The sequence below is a fragment of the Puma concolor genome, chromosome B3 (genome assembly GCF_028749965.1).
Source record: "Puma concolor isolate L17-30 chromosome B3, mPumCon1.1.hap2, whole genome shotgun sequence".
Lineage (NCBI taxonomy): Eukaryota > Metazoa > Chordata > Mammalia > Carnivora > Felidae > Puma > Puma concolor.
In genome coordinates, this window is record NC_141672.1 from 86,703,352 (window position 1) to 86,728,637 (window position 25,286).

The 25,286-nt window shown below is 50.5% G+C and overlaps 4 protein-coding genes and 1 non-coding gene across 7 annotated transcripts in view; 3 read left to right on the forward strand and 2 right to left on the reverse strand.

Annotated features, from left to right (window-relative positions):
• RMDN3 (regulator of microtubule dynamics 3) overlaps positions 1-5,054 on the reverse strand; it is a 26,266-nt gene extending 21,212 nt beyond the window's left edge. The window contains exon 1 of one of the 3 annotated variants that reach the window (XM_086710390.1): positions 4,681-4,784. Coding sequence is in view for 1 of the 3 variants with exons in the window: in XM_086710391.1 (XP_086566517.1) it covers positions 4,681-5,039 (359 nt within the window). In the remaining 2 variants the exon portion in view is untranslated. Of the gene's footprint in view, positions 1-4,680 lie in introns of all 3 variants that reach the window. The other 2 variants (XM_086710391.1, XM_086710389.1) reach the window with 2 other exon arrangements.
• Positions 4,099-8,358, forward strand: GCHFR (GTP cyclohydrolase I feedback regulator). The gene is made up of 3 exons (XM_025919569.2): positions 4,099-4,707; positions 6,635-6,729; positions 7,850-8,358. The coding sequence occupies exons 1-3, from the start codon at positions 4,672-4,674 to the stop codon at positions 7,971-7,973; spliced, it is 255 nt and encodes an 84-aa protein (XP_025775354.1). The 5' UTR covers positions 4,099-4,671; the 3' UTR covers positions 7,974-8,358.
• A 188-nt stretch (positions 8,359-8,546) lies between these two features.
• DNAJC17 (DnaJ heat shock protein family (Hsp40) member C17) overlaps positions 8,547-25,286 on the reverse strand; it is a 42,811-nt gene continuing 26,071 nt past the window's right edge. Inside the window, exons 2-11 of the mRNA XM_025918999.2 lie at positions 19,460-19,529; positions 19,099-19,157; positions 18,775-18,862; positions 16,798-16,883; positions 16,475-16,571; positions 15,839-15,882; positions 15,306-15,383; positions 14,709-14,789; positions 14,086-14,196; positions 8,547-8,744 (exon numbers count right to left, since the gene is read on the reverse strand). Coding sequence (XP_025774784.2) covers positions 8,622-8,744; positions 14,086-14,196; positions 14,709-14,789; positions 15,306-15,383; positions 15,839-15,882; positions 16,475-16,571; positions 16,798-16,883; positions 18,775-18,862; positions 19,099-19,157; positions 19,460-19,529 — 837 coding nt within the window. The 3' untranslated portion in view covers positions 8,547-8,621. The remainder of the gene's footprint in view (positions 8,745-14,085; positions 14,197-14,708; positions 14,790-15,305; positions 15,384-15,838; positions 15,883-16,474; positions 16,572-16,797; positions 16,884-18,774; positions 18,863-19,098; positions 19,158-19,459; positions 19,530-25,286) is intronic.
• On the forward strand, positions 8,741-13,140 carry CB3H15orf62 (chromosome B3 C15orf62 homolog). Its single transcript, XM_086710398.1, has 2 exons — positions 8,741-10,890; positions 10,990-13,140. Exon 2 carries the CDS (start codon positions 11,191-11,193, stop codon positions 11,716-11,718), a length of 528 nt encoding a protein of 175 aa, XP_086566524.1. The 5' UTR covers positions 8,741-10,890; positions 10,990-11,190; the 3' UTR covers positions 11,719-13,140.
• On the forward strand, positions 21,797-21,940 carry LOC112856771 (U4 spliceosomal RNA). Its single transcript, XR_015253048.1, has one exon. It is a non-coding gene; the product is annotated as a U4 spliceosomal RNA (small nuclear RNA).

Below are 25,286 nucleotides of genomic sequence, written 5' to 3' on the forward strand. Positions count from 1 at the left end.
TTCTTGCAAGTTAAAATTTAGTGACAACTGAAATATCTACACCAGCCCTCCTCAAATCCTTGACTAGATATTATATACATATATTTTTGAAGATTTTATTTGTAAGTACACCCAACTTGGGGCTCAAACTCACAACCCCAAGATCTAGAGCCACATGCTCCTCCAACTGAGCCAGGCAGGCGCCCCTTGACTAGATATTTATTTACCTTTTAATTGTGAGATAGTTTACAAATAAGAGAGTACATTTAATGTATATATACATTATAAAGAACAATTTTTTTTTAATTTTTTTTTCAACGTTTATTTATTTTTGGGACAGAGAGAGACAGAGCATGAACGGGGGAGGGGCAGAGAGAGAGGGAGACACAGAATCGGAAACAGGATCCAGGCTCCAGGCTCCAGGCTCCAGGCTCCGAGCCATCAGCCCAGAGCCCGACGCGGGGCTCGAACTCACAGACCGCGAGATCGTGACCTGGCTGAAGTCGGACGCTTAACCGACTGCGCCACCCAGGCGCCCCTATAAAGAACAATTTAAAGGCAACAAGGTTCCCACCCACAGCTTAAGGAGTAGAAATTTACCAATACCTCCTACTCATTTTTAAGGATTCAGTTCAAATAGTATCTCCTGAAATACACTAACTGTAATTGTCTTGGTAGTGAGAAGAGTGTTTTTAATATAATTTTTCTATTATTTTTTCTCACTTTTCTGAGATATGCATGTGTTTCTTTTTTTTCTTTAATGTTTTTATTTATTTTTGAGACAGAGAGAGACAGAGCATGAGCAGGGGAGGGGCAGAGAGAGAGGGAGACACAGAATCCAAAGCAGACTCCAGGCTCTGAGCTGTCAGCACAAAGCCCGAGGTGGGGCTCGAACTCACGGACTGTGAGATCATGACCTGAGCCGAAGTCGGACGTTCAACCGACTGAGCCACCCAGGTGCCCCTGCATGTGTTTCTTCAGTCATTAAAAAAATGTTAACTTTTGGAGAGAATAAAAATTCATTTCCTTTGGGGAATCTTTCCAGCCCACCACCTTGGTGGACTTCATCTTTTTATTTTTCTTTGCTCCCGAGGTTTTGTTACCTCTATTACACTTGGTTCCATGATTATTTGCTTTCTAGCCCGGCTACCCATCTGGAGTGTTCACTCCTCCAGGATAGGGTTCATGCTCAGTTTATCTCCACATGCCCTGAGCCTAGCACAGCTCCAAAGCAGAAGCCACCCACAGAAGCTGAATGTGGAGGAAGGAAGGAAAGAAGGAATAACCAATATCCAGGCCCTGCCACTTAGACAATGCTTTCATGATGAAAAGCTGAGTTGTGGAAGAACAATTTCTCCTCTTTCTGCAGGAGAGTTAGATCTGCCAGATAAACTGATTGTGGCAAGAGGCGAGGCCAGATGGGCAGACCAAGCAGAGGAATTCATTTCCCCCTGGATATTAAAGATGTTATCGTACGGGCATGTGGCTGCCAGAGCAATCAGCAGTGGGGTGGCTGATTCTGGATGGAGCTCTCTATCTTATGTGGCATCTGCAGACCAGTTTTTCAAATGTAATAAAGCCCTGGCAGCCTGAGATTTGCACTGCCTTCCTGTCTTCTCCCAGGCCCAGTCCAGCCTGAGAGAGGACAGCAGAGCAGACCCCAGATTCCTGTCCTCCTCTCTGACCAGAATAGGCAAGCCTCATCTACCTGGCTCTCCCAAGAGAGGCAACATAGCCAATGTCTTGGGACTATGGCTCTACTCTCTGTGTCTAACCATTCACATACTTAACACTTACTTACTTAACAAATTATTCTTCCTAGGGGCACCTGGGTGGCTCAGTTGGTCAAGCATCCTAGTTTCGGTTTTGGCTCAGGTCATGATCTCACCGTTTGTGAGTGTGAGCCCCCTGTCAGGCTCTGTGCTGATGGTACAGAAACTGCCTGTGATATTCTCTCTCTCTTTCTCTCTCCCTTCCCCCACCCCAGTTGTGTGCTGTCTCTCTCTCCAAAATAAATAAATAAACTTAAAAAAATTTAATATTTTAAATTAAATATTTAATGGCTATAAAAGAATATGTATAACACATGTAAAACAATAAATATTGAGGACATATATAACCCTTAGCACCCGGGTCCTAGTGTGAGAAAGAGAACATCACTTCTGCCTTATAAGACTCCTACATGGCTGTCCCCACCTGATTCCTTTCACTTCTCTCAGAGGTAAACACTGCTCTGAATATTATATTTATCATTCCCTTGTCTTTACAACTTAATCACATATTTTTAATAGAAGTATAATTTAACCCTATATATTTTTCATCCCCAAACAATATATTGTTTAGTTTTGCAAGTTTAGAGCTTTAAGTAGAATTAGCATATGTTTTCCCATGATTTACTTTTTCACTTAGCATTTTTCATTGCTATGCAGTCTCCATTGTATTAATCAACCAGATACTCTACTCCTGATGGGCATAAAAACTGTTGCCATTTTTATGCTAATTACAAACAGTGCTGTTATAAATATTCTTGCACATGTATCCTGATGAGTAAGTTTTCTTGAGGTTTATCCAGAAACGGTTTGGCTGGGTCATACAAATGCACAACTTCAACTTTGCTAGATGATGCCAAATTGTTTTCCAGGGTGATTGTATCAATCATAACACTTTGCCATCCCAACAGTAGTGTTTCTGTTGTTAGACCTTTTCGCCCATACTCAGTGTTTACAGATTTATTTATTTAGTAAATCATTAAAGTAGTATCTTATTGGGGCATCTGGGTGGCTCAGTTGGTTGAGCAAAAGCCTGGAGGCTGCTTGGGATTCTGTATCTCCCTCTCTGCCCCTCCCGCACTCGCGCTCTTTCAAAAAAACAAATAAACATTAAAAAAAATAAAGTTATTGTGGTTTAAAATGTAGCTTGAAGGGCACCTGGGTGGCTCACTCAGTTAAGCATCTGACTCTTTTTTTTTTTTTATGTTTTATTTATTTTTGAGAGAGAGAGAGGGCGAGAGACAGAGAGAGAGCAAGAACAGGGAAGAGGCAGAGAGAAAGGGAGACCGAGAATCTGACGTGGGCTCCGTGCTGACAGCGGAAAGCCTCAACGGGCTCTTACCCACGAACCATAAGATCATGACCTGAGCCGAATTCAGTTGAGCGTCTGACTCTTGATCTCAGCTCAAGTCTTGCTCTCAAGGTTGTGAGTTCAAGCTCTGAGCGGGGTGTGAAGCTTCCTTTAAACAGAAAATAAATAAATAAAATGTAGCTGGGATTTCTAATGACATTGAACAACAGGTTATCGGTTTATTAACCACTTCCATTCCTTCTTTTGAAAAGTGCCTATTCAAGTCATTTGCCCAAGTTTTTTTCTACTGATTTATCCTTGATTTGCAGGAGTTCTTTATATATCCTGAGTATTAATCCTTTGTCAGTTTAACAAATCCTTTGTCAGGCATGAGTATCGTATCTCTCCAGCTAAGTTGTTAGTCTTGGAGGTGTAGAATAGTGGGTAGAGAGTACGGAATAATAACTTAGACCAGTAAGTATCCTGTAAGATTACAACTGCCTATTTCCCTTACAGCGAGCTCCACATCTATCAAAGTGCTGGGAGGCACAGAGCACGCCCTCTAAGTGCCCTTTATAGAGGTGAAGATTGTTCAAAGGCCAGGAAAGGTCACAGGCTGTGTCTGTTTGCTTTGTTTTTAGAGAACCAAGCACGAGACAGATAAAGAATCATGAGTTTTCATATTTTGAAACATCTAGATGAGGTCGTGGACACACCGAGGTGCACTTGCTGCTCCCACATTGGTGGCTTGGTGCCAAGGATGTACTTTGTTTTGCCCCAGGTGTTGCCTTGTGATTTTCTGCGCGTGCGCTTCATCTTTCCAGCTTCGCGGGAAGCTCTCCAAAGCATGGGCCAGAATCCGTCGGTTTAAATCCCTCCGGGACTGGCACACAGCCAAGCGCTCAGTTCCTTTACACATTTACCAATGGGGCCACAGAAACGCAAGATTCCGCTGCTGTACTAGGAATTACAGTCAGGGAGGCGGAAATGCGCAGTACACACGGGTATTTTAGCTGCTGCCACAAGCCTCCCACCGCTTTCTCCTGGGCGCGGACGGAGAACGTGTACTGGGGACAGAAAGTGGGGATCCGCTAAAGCCTTTAGAGGTGTGCCTGGGTGGGGTGGGCTGGAGCTTGGGAGGCTTCAACAGGATAACCAACTGCTCCCGGCTCCGCTTCACAGGGACGGGGTTTGGGGACCAGCAGGACTTTGGAACCTACTACTGGAGGTGTTGCAAGAAAGAGGGCGCACACTCTACACGCACGCTTGGCACCACAGCTCGCTGCAGCCAGCCGAGCCCCGCGGGTCACCCCCTACTCCAGGCCGCGGGTGCGGGAGCGTCCTCCGCAACCCGCACCCCTCCGTCTGCCTGGACCACCCGCAGAAGCAACTTGGCCCTGAGTGCAGGAGGCGGGCCCCGAATCGCCCCGAGCCGGGGCGCGTCACGAGCGCCCGCTCCTGATTGGCCGGCCGCGGCTGTCACGGGCCGGGCGCACTGGGATTGGTGTCGCCCGAGGCCAGAGCTGGAGTAACTGGACTCCGGGCGGCCGCTTGCAGTCCCGGAGCCTGAGGGGCTGGCGTCGGCGCCGAGCCCAAAGCCCTGGGTGGGAGCCTGGCAGGGACGCGCGCACCATGCCCTACCTGCTCATCAGCACCCAGATCCGCATGGTGAGTACCCGCCGCCCGGCGACTTGGACAGAGTTGGGGCCGGGCCCGGGCCGAGGGGGCTGCGACTGCACCTTGGCGCCTCCCTCTGAGGCAGCGCTTGCCAGTGACTGGATCCGGAAGCCGCCCGGGACACGCCCCCTCGGGCGGAGGAGCCGAGGCTGCGGAACCAAGTCAACCCGGAGCGCCGGACTCGGGGAGTCCTGGCCGGCCCGATGCTTCCAGGGCCGCGAAGGGGGCGGGGTGCGTGCATCCCCGCGGCGGAGGGAACTCCGGGGGCTTGCGGCTCCTGACCTACCTGTCCGCCCGAGGAAGCCAGGAACCCCTGGTCTCATGGCGCAGCAACCACGGCCCTACACAGAGCCGCTCCGCAGGGGTTGGAGGTGGGGGTGGTGGGAGTGCAAATACATGGGGGAAAGAGGTTTGAAAAAGAAAAGGACTTGCCGAGGCGCCAAAACACCTCTGTCAAGTGCCTGGCCCTCAGGCACTTCCAGAAAGAGCTATCCCTGAGCCCTTAGGAAAGACAGAAGGAGGAGACAGGCCCTGTGGTTAGAGGTGGGAAGACCATTCCGGAGTCAGAGTGATGCCCCTTTTTCTGGGTGCAATTTCGTCGTCCAAGGCAGAGTTGGTGCCTCCAGGAGTCCCTTTTTAACTTCAGAATAGTTTGACTGGGCACCTCCGCCTCTTCCCACTCCCCAGTGCTTTGGTGATCCATCAGCGGGTGCACAACTCTCTGGAGGTGAAGACAACAGGAGAGCTCACCGCGTGACAGGAGGGGTCTTGGCCGTGTCCTAGGGCAGTGGCTTGAGAATCAGTTACTTGTGCAGTTAAAATGTGGACTCCTGGGCCCCTCCCCAGAACTCCCCAGAACTCCCCAAATACTAAGCCTGGGGCTTAGGAATTCGGTGCTCTTCAGGTGATTTTTTTTTTTAATAGAACAGCTTTACTGATGTATAGCATACATATACCACAGAACTCACGAATTTAAAGTGTACAATTCAATGTTTTTTATTTTTAATTTTTTATTATTTAAAAAAAAATTTTTAACGTTTATTTATTTTTGAGACAGAGAGAGAGCATGAACGGGGGAGGGTCAGAGAGAGAGGGAGACACAGAATCTGAAACAGGCTCCAGGCTCTGAGCAGTCAGCACAGAGCCCGACACGGGGCCTGAACTCACAGACTGTGAGATCATGACCTGAGCCGAAGTCGGCCACCTAACCGACTGAGCCACCCAGGCGCCCCCAATTCAATGTTTTTTAAAGCATCCTCAAGAGTTGTGCAGCCATCACCATAATCAATTTTAGAACATTTCCATCACCTTCAAAAAACCTATACCTATACCATGCATGTTACCCGTCATTCCTCATTTTCCCCCAAATCCCCCAGCCCTAGATAACCATAGGTTACCATTTCTATGGCAATATGTCGTCTTTTTGTGTCTGGTTTCTGAAAACTTACATGTTTTCAAGGTTCTTCCATATTTGTATTTGTCTTTATTCTTTTTTTTTTCCAAATAAGATCCAGCGCATGTGTAGCTGTATCATTTTATTTATGCATTCATCTGTTGACAAACATTTAGATTGTTTCCACATTTTAGTTTTTCGCAAATAATGCTATGAACATTCCTGTACAAGTTGTATGGACATGTTTTCATTTCTGTTTTCCAGGTGATTCTGATACACACAGACACGGGTAGTGATGCTTGGCAGGAAGTTGCCAGCAGTTGGGCAATGACTAGCTCAGCTTGGAGGGACTTGGGGAGGCCTCAGATGGCCTGGCCTGATCACTGAGGGCCAGTGAGTTTCCTCACCACACTCTCCAGCCTTGACCTGAAACTGGCTCAGGGCCAGCAGGCAGGGGAGGAAGGAGAGAGACCTTCCACCTCTCCCAGGCCGCCAGCCAAGCAGCCACTGTGGCTTACCTTGCAGGAGGTGGGCCCTACCATGGTGGGCGATGAGCACTCAGATCCAGAGCTGATGAGGTATCTGGGGGCCTCAAAGAGAAGCGTCTTGGGAAACAACTTGTAAGTAGTGGCATTCTTCAGGATCTCCCTGCCAGCCCCTAAACCTGTCCGTTTCCTTTAACAAAACGAAGCCCAGGGACGATGCCACCGCCCAGCCTCAGAGGCCGTGCCTGCATCCTGGGGTTCTGTCTTCTATAGGGTCGGTCCCGTCTGCGGCTTTATCGCAGCCCCCAGGCTTGCTCTGAAAGCATTCTCACTGGGCCTCCCTTCACAAGGGAGCCCCAGGACCCAGTCCAGCTGGGTGCAGGACTCCATAAGTGGACTGTTCTTTACTCTGCCCTCTCATCTTGGAGCTGGACCCCATCAAGGCAAAGATAGGCACAGAAAAGTCTCTCTCTTGAAGAGCTGGCTGAGTTAAGAAAGCTGAACTCTAGAAACAGGCAGCAGGCAGCCTGGGTCCTACTTTCAGCTCAGCTGCTGCCTTGGAGCTCGTGAGAAGGGTTGGCAGAATGAGCCTCAAAGAGGGGAAAGGGGAGGCAGGCTGGACCCGGGCCCTTGGGTCAGGGTTGGAGGGCTGAAGCCAGCCCCATTCCTTTACCATGAGCCGTTTGTCTCGAGATGCCCAGCTTGGGGCTTGAGCCCTTTATCTGATCGACAACCCTGAAAGAAGGGACAGCAAGCATTCTCCGTGCTAGAGAGCAGCACCCAGAGCCACTATTAGGGGCCAACCTGTTCCTCCAAGACTGCAGGACAGACAGGGCAACAAGAGGGGGCAGAGCCTTGGGGGAGGACCCTGGAGAGAACAGGCCATTCCTCCAGAATAGTGCAGCGGCCCAGGGCACATGGGGCTGTCATCAGACTAACATGGGTTCTAGGATCTCAATAACATTTGGAAAGCTACTTAGCCCTCCAAGTTTTATATTTATAATTATAAAATGGGAATAATAATGGTACCTTCCTTAGGGTATCGGGAAGAAGAAAGAAGATATGCAAGCCAAGTGCTTAGCTGGGGAGGGGGTGGGGAATGTGCACTTAGCCTGGCACCTGGAAGGCACCCAGCAAATGTCAGTCACTACTAGGATTCCTGACAAGGCCTAGTCATCAGCAGATACTAGTTTTACTTGGGGAGCCTGTGCTGTATATCCCCTCATGCTGTCCCCTCTTCCCCTTCTCTTCACAGTTGTGAGTACTTTGTTAATGACCCTCCTCGAATAGTCCTGGACAAACTGGAACGCAAGGGCTTCCGTGTGCTGAGCATGACAGGCGTGGGCCAGACGCTGGTGTGGTGCCTGCACAAGGAGTGACCCTCTCACACTGAGGAGCAGACGCACACCCCTCTTTTGAGCGGTTGCTATGGCCCCCGATCCGGAGTCCCCGTTCACTCACTGCCCGGCCCCTCTCTTCCCAAATTGTCATTTTCCTCAGCCCAGCACCACTGAGCAACGAATGGCCTTTTCTGGAACTTGCCTCGGCCAGTGGGAGAGGGCAGGGCCACTGCCCTGGTGCTCCCAGCAGCCCCTCCAGCTTCTGGGCCCGAAAGCCCTGGAGGAGGCCATGTTCTGTGGGAGCCACGAGAGCCAGGTTGTCCCCGGCCAGAAACTGGGAGCCCGTGAGGAGCATGGCCCCAGGACTGGGCGGGAGGGTCCTGCGTAGCTAGTCCAAGCCAATAAAGGACTGTGATGAGTGGTTGCTCCTCTGTGCTGCTGGCCCACTGACTCTGTGTGGAGCACCTCCCTGGGGGTCTGCCCGCTCCTGGGAGGGGAGCCAGGCCTGGGTGGAACCCTCTCAGGCAGAGCCCAGAAACCAGGGCCATGCTTGGGCAAGCCAGCACCCTACGTCCACACAGGCAATAGAGGTAGACTCTTGGAAAAAACAAAAAACAAAAAAACCCAAACTTTATTGGTGCCATGGAAGACGAGGGCTTTGGAGGGGAGTGGGCTGGGGGCGGGAGGCTATGTGGGCTGCCCCACCTCGTCCTCCTGCTGCATCTGGGCGATCAGCTGTTGCCGCTCAGCGGCCTGGCGCATGCGCATCATGACGAGGCTCTCATAGTCCCTCTCGGACAGCACTGAGCCCTGGTGGACAGAGGGGGACAGGAGATGGTCAGGGCAGCAGGGCACAGCCACACAGAATCTAGACTCGGAGGACTGGGTCTACACAGAGCTAAGCTCTTGAGGCAAGGAGTGAGGATGCCCAGGACTTCTCTGCTGGCTCCCCTCTAAGCCATCTCCAGCAGCTCTCACCCCCCCTCCCCGCAGGCCTTCCATCAATAGTCAGCCCTGCTTCAGCTTCTTGGGCTGAATCACTTCTTCATGTTCCAGCCAGGCCCTGTCTCCCTCCATTTCCTCTCCGGCCTTCATGTGACACTCCTTTCCTCTACCCGTGGCTCCCGCTTCTCACAGGTTTGCAGTGAAGGGGTTGTCCCGAGGTGCAGAAATCCACTCCGCTTTGCCAGGTGGAGGCGACAGCACCGCCCCCTCCCAGCTGCCCACCTCCCTGTGGTCTGGCTCCTGTGGGACACGAGAGAAGGGAGCCCTACCCTGGACCCAGCCTCTGTCAGCCCGCCCTAGAAGGAGAGAAACAAGCATGAAGCCGTTTGCCTCTTAGAAATACACACCAGGGCTGCTGGAGGGCAGGGCCCGTGCCTTTTTCTTTTATGATCTTGCCAGCACAGTGCGGGGGATTAAAGAGTGCTATATATCAACAATCAAAAGAATAATAAACAAGCAATCCAATGGGCCAAGGCTGTGGGGTGGGGAGGCAGCTCTACGGGAGACTTGATCCACCAAGCCCACACCCTGATAAGGTCTGCAGTGGGAATTAAATCACTTCTTCCGTCAGTACAGCTGGAGTGGTGTGAAGCGGGAAGCCCACCCCAGTTGGCCAGGAAGTGAGCCGGGCCGGGGGGGGGGCGGGTTGCAAGGCAGAGCACACTGCTAAGCCCTGTTCTTTGGTACACCACTCGAGTGTGCACTCATGGAATTATCCAGGGGGAGAGTTCAGTGGTCAGTGACCTGGGGGATAAGAAGGGAGTGGCTGGGGTTAAGATGCCAGGCCTTGGCCAAGTGGTATGAAGTAAAGGGTGTACAGAACCAGGAAGTGTTACTCAGCCCTGATCCCCCTGCTTCTCGGAATAGTGCCAGCCTTGCTGCTTCCAGCCACAGCAGCTTCCAGGAGAGTTGTCCTCCCAGCCAGGCCCACCCACCTAAGGCTGGCCCAGGGTACTGCTGACAATTCAGGGCAGCCCTATGTGGCCTTTTCCGCGGAGGAGGGACCGCGAATAAGGCCCAAGCGGCCTGAGGGGAAGGCCTGGAGCGTGGCGGGAGAGGAGGCCACAGGACCCTGGCCCTCAACTGCTCTCTCTGGCCCTGAGGCTACCGGAGGAAATCGAGGAAGATGAGGAACCGCCAGACTGGGTGTTAGGCCCAGGAGAGGGCAGTTCTCCCTCCCCAAGGTAATGCTGCACTGCTGAGAAAACTTAAGAGTCACCCTGGCATGCCCTGAGCCCAGCCCTGGGAGGAGCCAGCCCTTTATAGACATGGGGCTGCTTCCCGTTAACACACCCTCTGCCCCACCCCCACCCCCCCATACCTGCAGGCTTGGCTAATGAGGGCCTGTCACCAGGCCGCAGGACTGAGTCACCCACACCAGTGACAGGTCTCTCTTCCTTCCCCAACAACTGTTCCACATGCCTGCCTTTCAATTAACTCCCACCCTCCCCGAGCTCCTCCCTCCCAGACACACGAAGGGGCAGCTGGGGAGCAGGCCCACCAGCTAGGGCCCAGGGCAGTGGGGCTGTGGGGCAAAAGGAGGCAACGTGGTGACACACAAAGCAGGGCTGCCCCCCAAAAGTCCCCAGGGGAATCCTAAGCTTCCCTGTGCCTTGGGGTGTTGGCCACGGCCGGCCCAATCCCTGCATGCGGATGCCGCAATTATCTAAGAGCATGAAACCCAGCTTCCCACCTGACTGAGTCACCTGAAAACAATAACACGTTCCCCACTGCCACACACCGGCACAAACAGCCAAGCTACTAATCAGAGCCCGGGAGCCGCCGTGGAGAGGCCTGGCCCTGTGCTGCCCTAGAGCCAGGCACAGGGGCCAGGGAGGGAAGGTGAACTTAGGACCACCAGGAGCCAGGCGCTGGGGAAGCAGCACAGGCCACTCTCGCACCACAGAGATCCATCTCTGACACCACAGGCGCTGCCCTCACTCCGGCTCCAGTAAGTGCTGCTTCTTCCTCTTGGGATTTTTTTTTTTTTTCCATTACCCTATCAAGTAACCAGGCCACTCCTGTCCCTCTGGGAAACTCCTGTCACCAGGAACTCCTGGTTCTCTACTCTCCTGGACAAAAGTGCCCTCTTTCCAGGACCCCTTCCCACCATCCAAGATGCTTCTAGACCACTAGGGCTGTCTGCCTGATTCTTGCCATTCACTGCTCCAGTGGGGACCTAATGCTCCCTGGCAACTCTTGAACTGGGCTGCTGAGGTACGGAGCTTGTCTGTTGGCTCCCCTGGGTGCCATGGAGACCTGGCGGAAAGGCTCCTTCCGCAACGCCTCCTTCTTCAAGCGGCTGAGCCTGGGGCGGCCGAGACGACTCCAGCGACAGGGCAGCGTGCTCAGCCAGGCCAGCACGGCTGGCGGGGATCACGAGGAGTACAGCAACCGAGAGGTCATCCGGGAGCTTCGAGGGAGGCCAGATGGACGGCGCCTGCCTCTGTGGGGGGACGAGCAGCCCCGGGCCACCCTGCTGGCCCCACCCAAGCCTCCTCGCCTGTACCGAGAGAGCTCCAGCTGCCCCAACATCCTGGAGCCCCCACCTGCCTACACTGCTGCCTACACGGCTACCCTGCCCTCGGCGCTCTCCCTGGCGGGCACCCTCCACCACTACTCTGAAGAGGACCTTTTGGACACTCCCCCCTTCCAGAAGACACCTGCCCCAGAACTGAATGATCCCTTCTTCTCCTTCAAAGTGGACCTGGGGATTTCACTTCTTGAGGAAGTTCTACAGATGCTGAGGGAGCAATTTCCCAATGAACTTAGCTTCTGAATGGAGTGCATGGAAGGCAGAGGTGGGGTAACTGGAAGAGCTGGAAGCCTGGAGGCCCAGGGAAGAAGGATACAGTTGCAGATTAAGAAAAAGGTAGGGACAGAAATCCAGGATCCTGCCTTCCTTCCGGGTCCTGAACAGTCTTCCAGGTTATCCTGGAGCAGAGGGACAGAGGGACAGAGGCAAGCCGGAGGAAATGTCTCGAGGGGGTACTTGCTGGCGGGAGCCCTGAAGGCAGCTGGCTAAGCTGGGGAAGGGAGGCCATGCCTGTAACCACGGGGACAAGGCAGAGGCCAGCAGAGGAGGAGGGGAGCACCAGGGGTGAGTCAGGGAGTGGAGGACTCACACTGAGCAGATCAGATGGGTGCCCTGCAGCAGCTCCTCTGAAGCCACTGTTTATAGAGAGACGTTACAGGGCAGGTCTAGGCAAAAGTGGTCTGACCCAGGCCAAAGAGGAAAGTGGGGAGACCTGAGGGAAGAGCCACTAAGGACATGTGGTTGTTCAGATTGAAATGAGGTAAAATTAAAAATTTAGTTCCCTGGTTACACTGGCCACATTTCAAATATCCAGCAGCCACACGTGATTAACGGCTACCACATTGGACAGCGCCAGTTGCATGTAAACATCACTGGACAAAGTCCTGTTGGACAGCACTGGCAGAGACCAGGGCCCGGAGCCACCAGTGCCATGGTGGGGTCAGGGGGAAACATCTGGGGGAGGGAAGGGCTGGCAGAGTAGGAAGAGTGAGGCATACAGAGGTGCAGAGTAGACTCAGGAAAAAGGCCACACAAATCATTTCCAGAAAAGAGACACGAGAGACACACTGCCAACAGAGCTGCCCAGAGCATGCCCTGGTGCCCGAGGAAGGTGTCTGTAGGGAATGCCAGCCAAAGGCACAGACACGGCTTGCAAACGGGTGCTCGGAGAGTTCCCAGAATTACTAGTGATGGGAGCCCTTGGGAAACGTAGCAGAAAGAGTGGCAGATTTCCCTCCTTCTTGCCCTGGGAGCACCGGACTGGATCAGAGGATGGACACGAAACTCGTAGCTGTTACCATAAAGAGGCTCAGCTGGTCTCCAGAACTGTCCACAGGATTGGGGAGCTCTGCCTTGCCCAAACCCCCTGATGATGGGGACTGCCGTGCAGGGCTGAGCCCCCTGGGTCAAGGCCATAGGCTCTGCTACTGCCCTGCCCTGTGGCCTGGCCAGAAGACTTGAAACCAGAGCCCAAATTGGCTGGGCCATGTGGTTTTGACACTCCAGGCCTTATCAAGCGTGGCAGAGGGGGAGAGGAAGCTTCAACACACACTGCTTCCATACCCAAACCTGTGGCCCCTCTCTCCCCTCCTCTGTGTGGATGCGCTGAGCTGAAAGGCTCCCCTCCGGACGCAAGATATATGAATAAAGTTCTTTACAACATGGCCTATGGAGTGTCATCTGGGGCTGTGAAATGCTGGGACTTAACAGTGGGGAATGAGGTCTCTACAGAAGCGTTCCGCGTTGGGCTCACATCAGTTCATCTTCCTCCTCTGCCCAGGATCTGGGATGCACTCCTAGGGAGCTTCCCATCCTCACAGCCAGGTGAGGAGCACACAGGAGAGCAGAGGTGGCATGACTGAGGCAATAAGAGCAAAGCCCTTGCGAATCCCTGGGGGCCCTCCCCCCAACCCCCAGAGTGGCCGTGCACACAGCAGCCTGCAGCTCCCACATAGACCCAAAGGCCATTTCAGAGATGGGAGAGCTCTGGGCCTGAGAGTTTTCTGTCCCATCAAACTGGGGTGGTGTAAACAGGGCCGGTGTCCGGGTGTCCTTGTGCTGAACAAAAGCCCTCATGGAGCTGTGAGGACGACTAAGCCAGACCCCAGGTGCACATCAGCTGAAATCTGCACTTCACCATGCACTTCACCCCAGGTCCAGCAGGGTAGCCAGTGTTATTTCTAAGGAGATACTGCCTCTTGACGGTAGGCAGGCGCCTGTGTGTGCGGCAGCCACAGACACACCTGGAGACCTGGAGCCGGGGAGGAAGCAGCTGCTCGCCTTGCCTGCCCCTTCCTTCCCTTCAGTAGCTGGTAATCTAAGCGCCAAATGCTTCACACCACAACCAAGCAACCCATGGGCCAGGAAAGCCCCTCTGGGTTGATGGTGAGAGCCCCAGCAGGAGACCGGGACGTGGAGAGAATCTAAGAATTCTGTGTGGGGTGGGGCCCTGGCACTCAGAGACAGAAAAGAGTCAGAACAGAACCACAGTCCTGCTTAGGTTGACAAACCTGCCAATCTCACTGTGCTCCTCGGGAGGAAAGGGCCCTGAGATGAACCCACACAGGAAAAGGTCCCACAGACCCAGCTAGGGGAGGTTTGGTTCCTTACCTGTGACAGTCCTGGGTGGCTGGGGCCCCCTGCGCCCTGGGGCCGTCCCTCCAACCAGGAAATCTTCAGGGGGTTATCGATCAGGCCCACTTCATTTTGGACAGCCAGCTCCTGTCAGACAGAGCACCTGGTCCTGGTACCATGGCTCTAATCAGCCATAGAGTGGCTCTCTCTACACCCATACAAAGAACCCACACCAGCACTCTTATCTTCCAGGCAAAACCAAGCAGCCTTCACACAATGATGTGCTGAGGTTTTGACCCTCCTCATGGGTGAGTCAAGGGTATGAGCCTTCTAACCGGGGAGTGGGGAAGAGGCAAAGCCTGCCAGGAGGCGTGCCAGCTGCCGCAGGAGGACAGAAGGTAGAGGGTGTGGAGCCAGGCAGCAGGAAATGAAGTCGGTGTATGCTCTCCTTCATCCCCAGAGCATTCTCCTGTCTTACCTTCACTCCCTGTGCCTCTACTCCCAGGAATAGGGGGGCCTCTGGGGAGTCTTGGCTCTGAGCTGGCCCAGAGGTCCCTTGGGAGTATGGACATCTAAGCTCAGAGGGCCCACAGTACCGGGTCCGTACTCTGGAATGGCAGGGCCACCAGTGGCCCCCCAAAGCCTCACATGGCACTCACCGCAGCCTTGGCGGTCGCAAACTCCACCACGGCGGTGCCAGCCTTCTTGCTGGAAAGCACCAGGTTGAGCACCTCTCCGTACTGTGAGGACAAAGGGGGCTCGGTAAGCATGGCAAGGAGCAAGACAAGCCTGGGTTGCCCTGAGGCCTGCTGGGGCATTTTTGGCTGGGGGATAATGCTTTGTTGCTAAGTTCCCAGAGAGGGATGAGAGATGGGAAAGAAAGGATATTTTTGCCAGGATGAAGAAGGATAGCAAAGGAACCCTTAGCAAAGGGCTGAGAACTCAGACTGGCAGAGCTGCAAAGCAGCCTCAGGGACCAAAGGTGGAGAAGCGGACAGGGCTTCTGTGCAACCTGCCCACCTCATCTCTCCCCACACACTCAAGACGGCAAGGGCTAGAACTAGGTAGGGAAGGTGAGACCTAGGAGGGCATATGGCAACACAGGTGGCTGGGGAAAGCCTCTAGGCTGCTACATGGTCTGTGAGACAGAAAAAAAGGCTGCTAGAGATGTTAAGGGAGTTTTGGCCCGGAGATCCAGGGTTTGGGCTGAGATACAGATGGAGATGATGAGAAAGATGGAAGGCGGCAGGGCAGACCTTCTGGAAAAGCTGTAGGAGGACATCTCTGGAGTAGCTGCCTCTCGACTCATCTTCCTTCTTGCACTTCCATTTTAGCTGAAAGGATGGCAGTGGGCATCACCATTAAACTCTGACCTTGGCCTGAACAGTCCCAGCCCCACACCTGAGCTTTACAGTCTGAGCGACACCCTCATGGTCTTCCAGGCACTTGTAATCTAGGGAGCCCCCCATAAAGATGTGTTCCTCTTGAAAACGGACCTGCAGGGTGGCCTGCTCACCCACACAGCCACACGTCCAGACCTATAAGATGCTCTCCTTCCAAGGCTTCTGAGAAGGGCTGCCTGGCAACTGCCAGGGCTAAGAGCGGCCTTGTGTGGCAAGCTCGGAGAGGCCATTCAGATCCCCAGGTAGTGACAGGATGGAAGGAATGGGTAATTGCGCTGGCTCCCAGAAACCCAGTGTCCCCGCTAGAACCCCCTGAGCCACTGGAAACATCTGTTCTTGCTGACAAGAGGTGGTATGAGGTGGCCCGTGGATCCCGCAGGGCTCACCTTTAGCTTGGGGGTTCCTCTGCCTTCAGGATTTTCTGCCTTTCCTAGAAAATTTGGGAAAATTAGCAAGGTAGAATAGGAGGGAACACAAAGTTCTCTAAAGGAGACACAGCCCAGAGTTTGAAGGGCTTGGGAAAGGGCACTCCTGACCAAAGGCATAGCTGGCCGGCCCTGGGGATGAGCCTGGTGGGGAAGGGAGAGGCAATCCCACCCCCATCCTGAGGAGCTGCCCCCTCCAGGGTGGTGCGCCCAGCTGCCTGCTATAGGCCATGATTAGCACTCTGCTAAGAAGGGCTCTCATCGCCTTGCAGAAGCAGGAGGCAGAGGTAAAACCCCACAGTTCTACTGAAACAAAGTATCTGGAGCCTTTCCCCTACTGATCTCCTCCACAGTAGAGCCAGCCCTGCTTAGGACTAAGATAAACAAGGACAGGAGATCTCAGGGTGAGTGAAAAACAAATAGGCCCTAAAGAAGTGGTAGGAAGAAGGAACAGGTGGCGTATGTCTGAGTCAGGTGCCCCTAGGGTTCTGAGCAGCTGGAAGCCTCCACAGCAACTCCACCAAGCAGCCAGCGTGGCCGCTCTGGGCATTTGGAGCTGCCTCAGAGGAGAGGCGGGTGGGGGTGATGGATGCCTACCTCTCAACCTCTGCTCCCGTTCCTGGCGTATCTGCTCCTGGATCAGCCTCTGTTGTTCCTCCAGCTGCCGGGAACCCTCTTCTCGAAGGCGTTCGATCTGCAGAGCGGGGTTGGGGGGAGTGACATTTCTGTGCAGATCCAAGTCCAGTTTGGCTCACCTTGTGAAGGTCCCTGGGAGGCTCCACCTGCAAGCTAGGGCTCAGCAACCTGCGGGTTGGACAGATTACCCAGATCCACAGAAGAAGACAGCCACGACAGCCACCTAGGCTCACCCTCCTCCTTCTCCTGCAGATGGCTTTAGGCCAGCATGCCCGGAGGCTCACCTCCTGCTCTAGCGTCCTGGTGCTCCGGCTCTCCTCCTCCTCCTCACTGCCGTGGGCCTGGGCCTGCCGTTCCCGGGCCTCCAGGTCTAGGCACAAGAGTTGAGTGACCCAATGTCTGGTCTAAGCAGTTCTACATGGCCTCAGCCAACCCAAAGTCTCACACAGAATGAAACCATATAGTACCTCTGCCCCCTCCCTCCAAGCCCGTGTGCTCTCAAGTTAATCTTCATTGACAAAAGTCATAGTGTGGAAGAAGTATAGGTTCCAGCTGAGTGGCCGGGGTCTGGAAGAGTTAAATCAGCAGCTCGTGCTGACCAAGCTGGTTCTCTGATCAGTGAACAGGGTGTGGGTGGGTGCTTATGTCAGCAGCCCAGGGCCATGTGGCAGGGATGCCAAGGGTGGAGCTGCTGGCCTGTCCCTGTGGTTTGGCACAACAGCCTGACCTCGACCTTGGCGTTGATGCTTTTTCCACCACAGAGCTCGAGTCCCCACTGCCTCCTACACCTCCTTCTTAGTTCATATTTACCAAGCCTCACTTTGGACCAGACTATGGCAGTTCTACAGGGATGGCAGATTCTGTGTGAGGACATCACCCATGTCCTGGAGCCCTTCCTGCCTTCCAAGAGAAACCTGCTTGTGGCCCTATGCCAGGCTAGCTGCTGTGACAAACCCTCCTCTCAGGCCTGGGACCCACTGCTTTCTTCTCTGGGTACTATACTTACCTAGAATCTCCAGGGTTTTTTGTTTGTTTTTGATAAAAAGATGGATGTACTGAGATGGTATATATGAATATTAAATGTATGGATATCAAATAGGCAAGAAGAAGGGGAGAAAAATCAGGTAAAGACTGTCTACAACAATTTTTTTTTAATTAAAAAATTTTTTTTGATGTTTATTTATTTTTGAGAGAGAGAAAGAGAGCATAAGCGTGGGAGGGGCAGAGAGAGAGAGAGTGGGAGACACAGAATCCAAAGCAGGCTCCAGGCTCTGAGCTGTCAGCACAGAGCCCAACATGGGGCTTGAACTCACGAACTGTGAGATCATGACGTGAGGCCAAAGTCAGACATTTAACTGACTGAGCCATCCAGGTGCCCCAGGACTGCCTGGAACAATCTTACTGCAGTGATGAAAATGTTCTAAAATTGATTTACAGGCATAGTTGCACCATTTGGTAAATTTCCTAAAAATCATTGAATTATACACTTGAAAGGAGACGTAGATGGGGGGCACCTGGGTGGCTCAGTGGGTTGGAAGTCTGACTTGAGTTCAGGTCATGATCTCACTGCTCGTGAGTTCGAGCCCAGTGTGGGGCTCTGTGCTGACAGCTGGGAGCCTAGAGTCTGCTTCGGATTCTGTGTCTCCTTCTCTCTCTATCCTTTCCCTGCTCATACTGTCTCTCTCTGCCTCTCAAAAAATAAATAAATGCTAAAAAAAGAAAATTAAAAAAAAATAATGGGTAGATGGTATGATGATGGTATGATATTCAAAACACACCATAATAAAGCTATTAAAAAAAAATGCCTGGACCTATTTGGATCCTTCTGAGAGGACTCCTCAGAGTGAAAGCTCTGTGCAGAAGTGAGGCTGGGATGAATCAAAAGATCCAGGACAGCATCCTGAATAAGAACAAGACTTTACTCATACTGCGTGGGTTTAAATCTCAGATCCAGCAAGTTCTCATCCTTTTGGTGCCTTAGCTTCTTTGTCTATTAAAAAAATGGGTTTAGTAATACCCACTTCCTTAGATAATTAAAGGAGGCTGTAAAGCATTGGTCACAATGCTAGCTAGTAGTAAATCTAGTCACTGTTGTCATTCCTAAGAGTATCCTTCAGGACCCACCCCTGGCAGGCAGCAGAGTTCTGCCTAGAGCTGGAGCCAAAAAACTCTGAGGTACAGCTCCAGGAAGAAAAGTGAGGGGGCTGCATGAAAATGGCCCAGGGAAACCACAGGCCACCCAGTACCACAAAGTCACCTACCAAGCTTCACTTTCTTTCTTCTCTCATCAAGTTTCTGGGTTCTCTCTGCTGCCTGCTTCTTGGCTTTCCTGACCTTGTCATACGCAGCCTGGCAGGAGAAAGGAACACCGAGGAGCAGTCAGCTGAAGGACAAGCACAGAGTATAGCCATCTTCCCGGACCTGCTATGTAGCCCCGGAGCCGTCGGGAGGCAGCCTGGTGACCAGACCTCCAGGCTGGGGCGGCAGGGCCCGTGCTTCTTGGCGGAGTATAGGGGACTGAGGCTCAAGTGCCACAGTGGTCTCTAACCACGGGAGACAGTTCAAATAGAGGAGGATGAGCTTACCCTGGCTGCAGCATCGGTCAGTACCTCCAAGGCCTGAGAAAGCTGGTGGAAGAGCTCAGCTACAAATATGGGTCAAAAAAAGAGAGGAGAAAAAGGAAGTCAGGCTTGATATGGTGTGCTCTCTCGAAAAAGCACCTCAAAGAAGCCACACGCTGGCAGGAAGGCCGACATCCACAGATGACGGACCAACCAGGAAGGGTGAGTGTACAGACAACTGACCAGACTCCCTCCCCTTGCATGCAAAGTGCAGGCCTGGGGCTGTGCACGTCACACTCCACAGCAGTTACTCGGGAGCGGAGACCGGGAGGACGCCATGCCCAGGTGAGCGGGTCTCACCTCCCCACGTGTAGGACAGTCTCACCTGCTCTGGGATTATCTGGATTTTTGTCTGGGTGGCAGGAGAGGGCCTTCTGCCTATATGCCTTCTTCACCTGGAAGGTCAGAAGACGTGGTTATTCACTCTCTCACCCCAGGTGGGCAAGAAAATCTCACCAAAGCAATAAAGAAATCCAGGGTGGGGCGCCTGGGTGGCGCAGTCGGTTAAGCGTCCGACTTCAGCCAGGTCACGATCTCGCGGTCCGTGGGTTCGAGCCCCGCGTCGGGCTCTGGGCTGATGGCTCAGAGCCTGGAGCCTGCTTCCGATTCTGTGTCTCCCTCTCTCTCTGCCCCTCCCCCGTTCATGCTCTGTCTCTCTCTGTCCCAAAAATAAATAAAAAACGTTGAAAAAAAATTAAAAAAAAAAAAAAAAAAAAAGAAATCCAGGGAGTATTCCCCATGGCTAAAAGAAAGGCTGCTGGCCCCCACACTGTTTCTCCTCCACCCGAGGAGATTTGCCCTGGATGAGGGGAAGGCCATGGAGGGAGCCAGCTGCAGCCTTGTAGCAGAGAAGCTGGGCCTACTTTCTACTGAGCACCAGTCTCACCACACAGGATGTAAAAGGGCTCCTGACAGGGGCAGGTTTCTCTACAGCCACCTGGAAATAGGCACTCACATACTCTTCGTAGGCATGTAAACTGGGGCGCCCTTTCTGAAAGAAAATTTAGCCATCAAGTTTTAAAATGTATTTGCCCATGGGGTGCCTGGGTGGCTCAGTCAGTTAAGCTTCCAACTCTTGGTTTCTGCTCAGGTCATGATGTCATGGTTCATGGGTTCAAGCCTTGCAGTGGGTTCCATGCTGGCAGTGCAAAACCTACTTGAGATTCTCTGTTTCCCTCTCTCTCTGCCCCTTCCCTGCTTGAGTGCTCTCTCTCACACACACACATAAAATAAATAAACATTTAAAAAATAAATAGAGGTGCCTGGGTGGCTCAGTTGGTTGAGTGACTGAGCATCTGACTTTGGCTCAGGTCATGATTTCAGTTTGTGAGTTCAAGCCCCACTTCAGGTTCTGTGCAAACTGCGTGAAGGCTGCTTGGGATTCTCTCTCTCCCCAGCCCGTCTCTGCCCCTCCCCTGCTCGCACTTTCTGTCTCTCTCAAAATAACTAAATAAACTTAAAAAAAAAAAAGGGAATAAAAAATAAATAAACTTAAAAAAATAAAATGTATTTGCCCTTTGATCACTCTTAGGAATTTGGACTTATACAAGTATGCCAAAGCAAATATACAAAGATGTCCACTGCAGCAATGTTTATATTAGCAACCACTGGAACCAACCAAAACCTCCATCAACAGGGAGACCCATTTAAAAAATTATGATAGACAGAAGTCTATACATGCCAACTAGAAAGATCTTCAAGTCCACATCTCAAGAAGAAAAACTGTAACTATGTATGGTGACAGATGTTAACTAGATTTTTTGTGGTGATTGTTTTGCAATATATACAAATATCAAATCATTATTTTGTACCCCTGAAACTAAGACAATGTTATATGTCAATATATCTCAAGAAAAAAAAAAAAGATCTTCAAGGTATAGTGTATGAAAAAAACAAGACTTAGAGCAGTATATAATATGATCACTTTGGTATTCAAAATAAACAAATAATGGGGTACATGGGTGGCTCAGTTGGTTAAGTGTCCAACTCTTGATTTCGGCTCAAGTCATGATCTCATGGTTCATGGGTTCAAACACTGCATTGGGCTCTGCACTGACAGTGGGGAGTCTGCTTTGGATTCTCTTTCTCTCCTCCTCACCCTGCCCTACCCTCTCCCCAACTCACATGCGTGTGCACTCTCTCTCTCAAAATAAATAAACTTTAAAAATTAACAGATGAAAGAACTATAAATAGAGATATTTGGACATGTGCATAGCCTTTGAAACTTATGAGGAAAAAAAGTTTCTTATCATATAAAACCTAACAGGAGTTTCCTTTGGAGAGAAGTTAAAGATGGAGGGGGAAGAAACATTTACTTCTTTTTTTTTTTTATTTATTTATTTTTGAGGGAGAGAGAGAATCAGCATAGAGCCTGACACAGGGCTCAATCTCACAAACTAAGATCATGATCCGAGCCGAAATCAAGAGTTGGATGCTTAACCAACGAAGCCACCCAGGTGCCCCAACCTCTTTTTTTTTTTTTTTTTTTTTTTAAGTAATCTCTATGCCCAACATGGGGCTTGAACTCACAACTTCGAGATCAAGAGTCCCATGCTCTTCCGACAGAGCCTGCCAGGTGCCCCCATTTACTTCTCATATTTTTCTGTAGTTCAAATTTTCAAACCTTAAACTGGTCTTATTTTATTATCATTTTTTTATTGTCAGCTTTGTGCAGTGGCGGTATCGTAGCCAATGAGGTTTATCCGAGGCACAATTATTGCTAATTGGAAACTTTTTATTGTCAACAGGGGTTATCTTGGTGGGGGGGTTATGGTCTATCTTTAGTTTTTATCTTGTAGCTCTCTGAATTAAAAAGAAAAAAAGTATTACTTCTAATGTAAGTAAAAATAAACACAGCTACCAAGATTCTCTATCATATATTACCCACTCAGCTATTTTAAGGAAAACAGAGCACAAATCCCAGAATCAGCCTCTGCTTCCTGAGGCCCTGTGCTCACTTGTGCTTGCACACCTTACCTGCCATTCAAACCTGCAAGGAGGAGCCTCTGGACCCAGAACTTCTGCAAGCAGCTAAGCAGACTGGCTTTCTAGGCTTCTCAGAGGAAACCGTAAATACTTCTACCCAAAGTTGCTAAATAAGGACCTTCAGAGGCACGCAGCCAGCACCACCAAGGGAGGGCATATGGCCAGGTGCCTCACTCTACTACCACCTCTAGGGCCAAGGAGGGCGGGCAGCCACCTAGCCCAGGACCTCTGGGATGTGCTGCCATCTCCTGGGCTAGGGCCGGCACTACACCTTCACCGCCAGGGCGACCAAGCCCATCAGGCTCTCGCAGGGCTCTCCTGGTTCAGCCCAGCAAACAGAATCCACTCCCACCCAGGACAGGCCTGGAGCAGCGAGGGTGTAGATGTGCCTCCCTACATCCCCACCTTCCTAATCGTCCATCCGTGCTCACCTGGCACACCTGCTTGCCTCAACAACCCAATCGAGCCTTTCACCATTAAAATTTACAACAGGGGCGCCTGGGTGGCTTAGTTAAGCATCTGACGGGCTCAGATCATGATATTTTGGTTTATGAGTTCGAGCCCCGCGTAGGGCTCTGTGCTCACAGCTCAGAGCCTGGAGCCTGCTTTGGATTCTGTGTCTCCCTCTCTCTCTGCCCCTCCCCTGCTCACACTCTGTCTCTCTCTTTCTCTCTCTCAAAAATAAATAAACATTAAAAAAATTTTTTTAACTACAACAAAATCTAGCTGTTTCCACTATTAAAAAATTAATAAGAGGTGATCGTTTTATATACAGTTTTACATTTGAAACATCATCTTTACTCTTTCAGTCCCTTATCATTAGTCTTTTCTCCCTTCTTTTGCCTCTTCTATTGTGCCCCAGCCTCATTTCTTTTTTATTTAAAACTAAGCCTTTATTATGTATTCTTTATGTTTTAGGGTCCTCTATGTGTTGTTTTTCCTTCAATAAGTAAAACAATACAAAAAATATATAAAGAGAAAGCCAAAAATCTAATGTTCTTTCCCCACCTCCCCTGCCCTCTCTTCACAGTTCCGATGTTAACTGGATGGTGGGTAGGCTTTTAACGCTTCCTCCTTGATTATGCCAACAAATATGAGTCTTCTGGGTTTGGTTTCTGTCTCTCTACCCCTCCTCTCTCTGTCTGAGATGGGTGAAAGGCAGAGGCAGGGAGAAGAGGGTGTCTGTCACCTCAGTGTGAAAGCTGCCTGCTCTCAGAATGCACTTCTTCAGGACCAGGATTAGGGGTGTGGTTTACCAATGTCTGGGCATTCTGTCGAAGATGTTCTTTTATATTGTGGGGCTCTTTAAAAGTATTATATGTTCATTTTTGTAAATCTGGAAGAGACAGTAAAAGGGAGAGGCAAGAAGGATCAGTAAGAAAGAAAGATAAAAGAGCATGGGGAAGCCTGGGTGGTAGTGTATTCTTCATTTTCTTTCTCTTTTTTTTTTTGAGAGAATGCTTTATGGATTTTATTATAAAGGAATGATATTAAGTACTGCTTTGTGTTTTAGAATTCATTTTGGATGTTCTACATCAGAAAACTGGGGTTTTTTACCAAACAGACTTTATAGTCCACGTGCTTGTGAGACCTGAATTGTGTTTAAGTGTTTAAGTGAATCATGTCTCCATTTGTACTTAAGCACTATTCTTTTTTTCACAGCTGAATATTTGCAGTTATGTTTCATGTGGGGCATAAAAAACAGGACACATAAACAAACAAAAAAACAAAACTTATTTTTTTACTTAAATAGGGAAACAAATTGTTCAAACAAAAAATTATGTAATAACAGGAAATTAATCTAATACATTAATTTGCTTCTTCATCAATTCTCTTTCCAGAATGTGTCCCTGTGACAAATATCAACAAGAGTCTCATCAGATTTTTAAAAAAAAAATTTTTTTTTTCAACGTTGATTTATTTTTGGGACAGAGAGAGACAGAGCATGAACGGGGGAGGGGCAGAGAGAGAGGGAGACACAGAATCGGAAACAGGCTCCAGGCTCTGAGCCGTCAGCCCAGAGCCTGACGCGGGGCTCGAACTCCTGGACCGCGAGATCGTGACCTGGCTGAAGTCGGACGCTTAACCGACTGCGCGACCCAGGCGCCCCTCATCAGATTTTTTTTGAAGTAACAGTATAACTAGACCTAGGTTACCTCTCTCCTCATCTGCATGGAGCCCATCTTACCCCCACCCTTCCAGCTCCATATTCCTGACATCTACAACTAAACACAACTGCCTTAATCAAACTGATGTATCCTGGACGTCCCACTCTCAAGCCCTGGCCTGGCCCTCAATTTCCAAACCATCCTTTAAAGGTATAAGGGGCTGACCATTCTATATTTTAAGATCCTATAGGAAAAAGTTAACAGTCTCATGCACTGGCTAGATATTAGCATTATATCAGGCTGGTTATTCATTTCCAAGGAGGGATATCTAATGGTAGGAGGAGAGCTCTCTGAGAGCCCTTCAGTACAGCACTGAATCTATCCCACCTCCTGGGTCCACTGATAGAATATCTAGGAATAAACAGGCTGAGCTGGAGTTGGGGATATAGACAAAAATCAGGTATTTCTTGGACACTGAAGAGGAAGGACAGTATTTAGCAAGGAAGATGGCTGTGAAAACAATGAGCTACATTATTGTGTGTGATGCCGTTAAAAGTGGTCCATGAGAATGGAAACCCAGAAATAAATCCACAATTACATGGTCAATTAATCTTTGACAAAGGAGGAATGAATATGCAATAGAAAAAGACAATCTCTTCAACAAATGGATAGCCACATGTAAAAGAATGACATTGGACCACTTTCTTTCACTATACCCAAAAATGACTCAAAATGGATTAAAGACCCAAATGTGAGACCTGAAATCATAAAAATCCTTGAAGAGAAAATCCTTGAAGGCAATAATTTCTCAGACACTGGCCATAGGAACATGTTTCTAGATATGTCTCTTGAGGCAATGGAAATAAAGCAAAAATAAACTATGGCAACTACATCAAAATAAAAAGCTTCTACACAGTGAAGGAAACAATAAAACTAAAAGGCAAACTATTGGATGGGAGAAGATATTTGCAAATGACATATCCAGTAAAGGGTTAGTATCCAAAATACATAAAGAACTTCTAAAACTCAACACTCAACAAATATTCCAATTAAAAAATG

What these genes read in the sequence shown, in the direction of transcription:
- CB3H15orf62 (XM_086710398.1), top strand. Translation starts at nt 11,191, where the DNA reads ATGGAGACCTGGCGGAAAGGCTCCTTCCGCAACGCCTCCTTCTTCAAG.
- GCHFR (XM_025919569.2), top strand. Translation starts at nt 4,672, where the DNA reads ATGCCCTACCTGCTCATCAGCACCCAGATCCGCATG. An exon ending in TCAGCACCCAGATCCGCATG is followed by an intron (nt 4,708 to 6,634) that starts GTGAGTACCCGC and finishes CTTACCTTGCAG; the next exon opens with GAGGTGGGCCCTACCATGGT. An exon ending in AGCGTCTTGGGAAACAACTT is followed by an intron (nt 6,730 to 7,849) that starts GTAAGTAGTGGC and finishes TTCTCTTCACAG; the next exon opens with TTGTGAGTACTTTGTTAATG.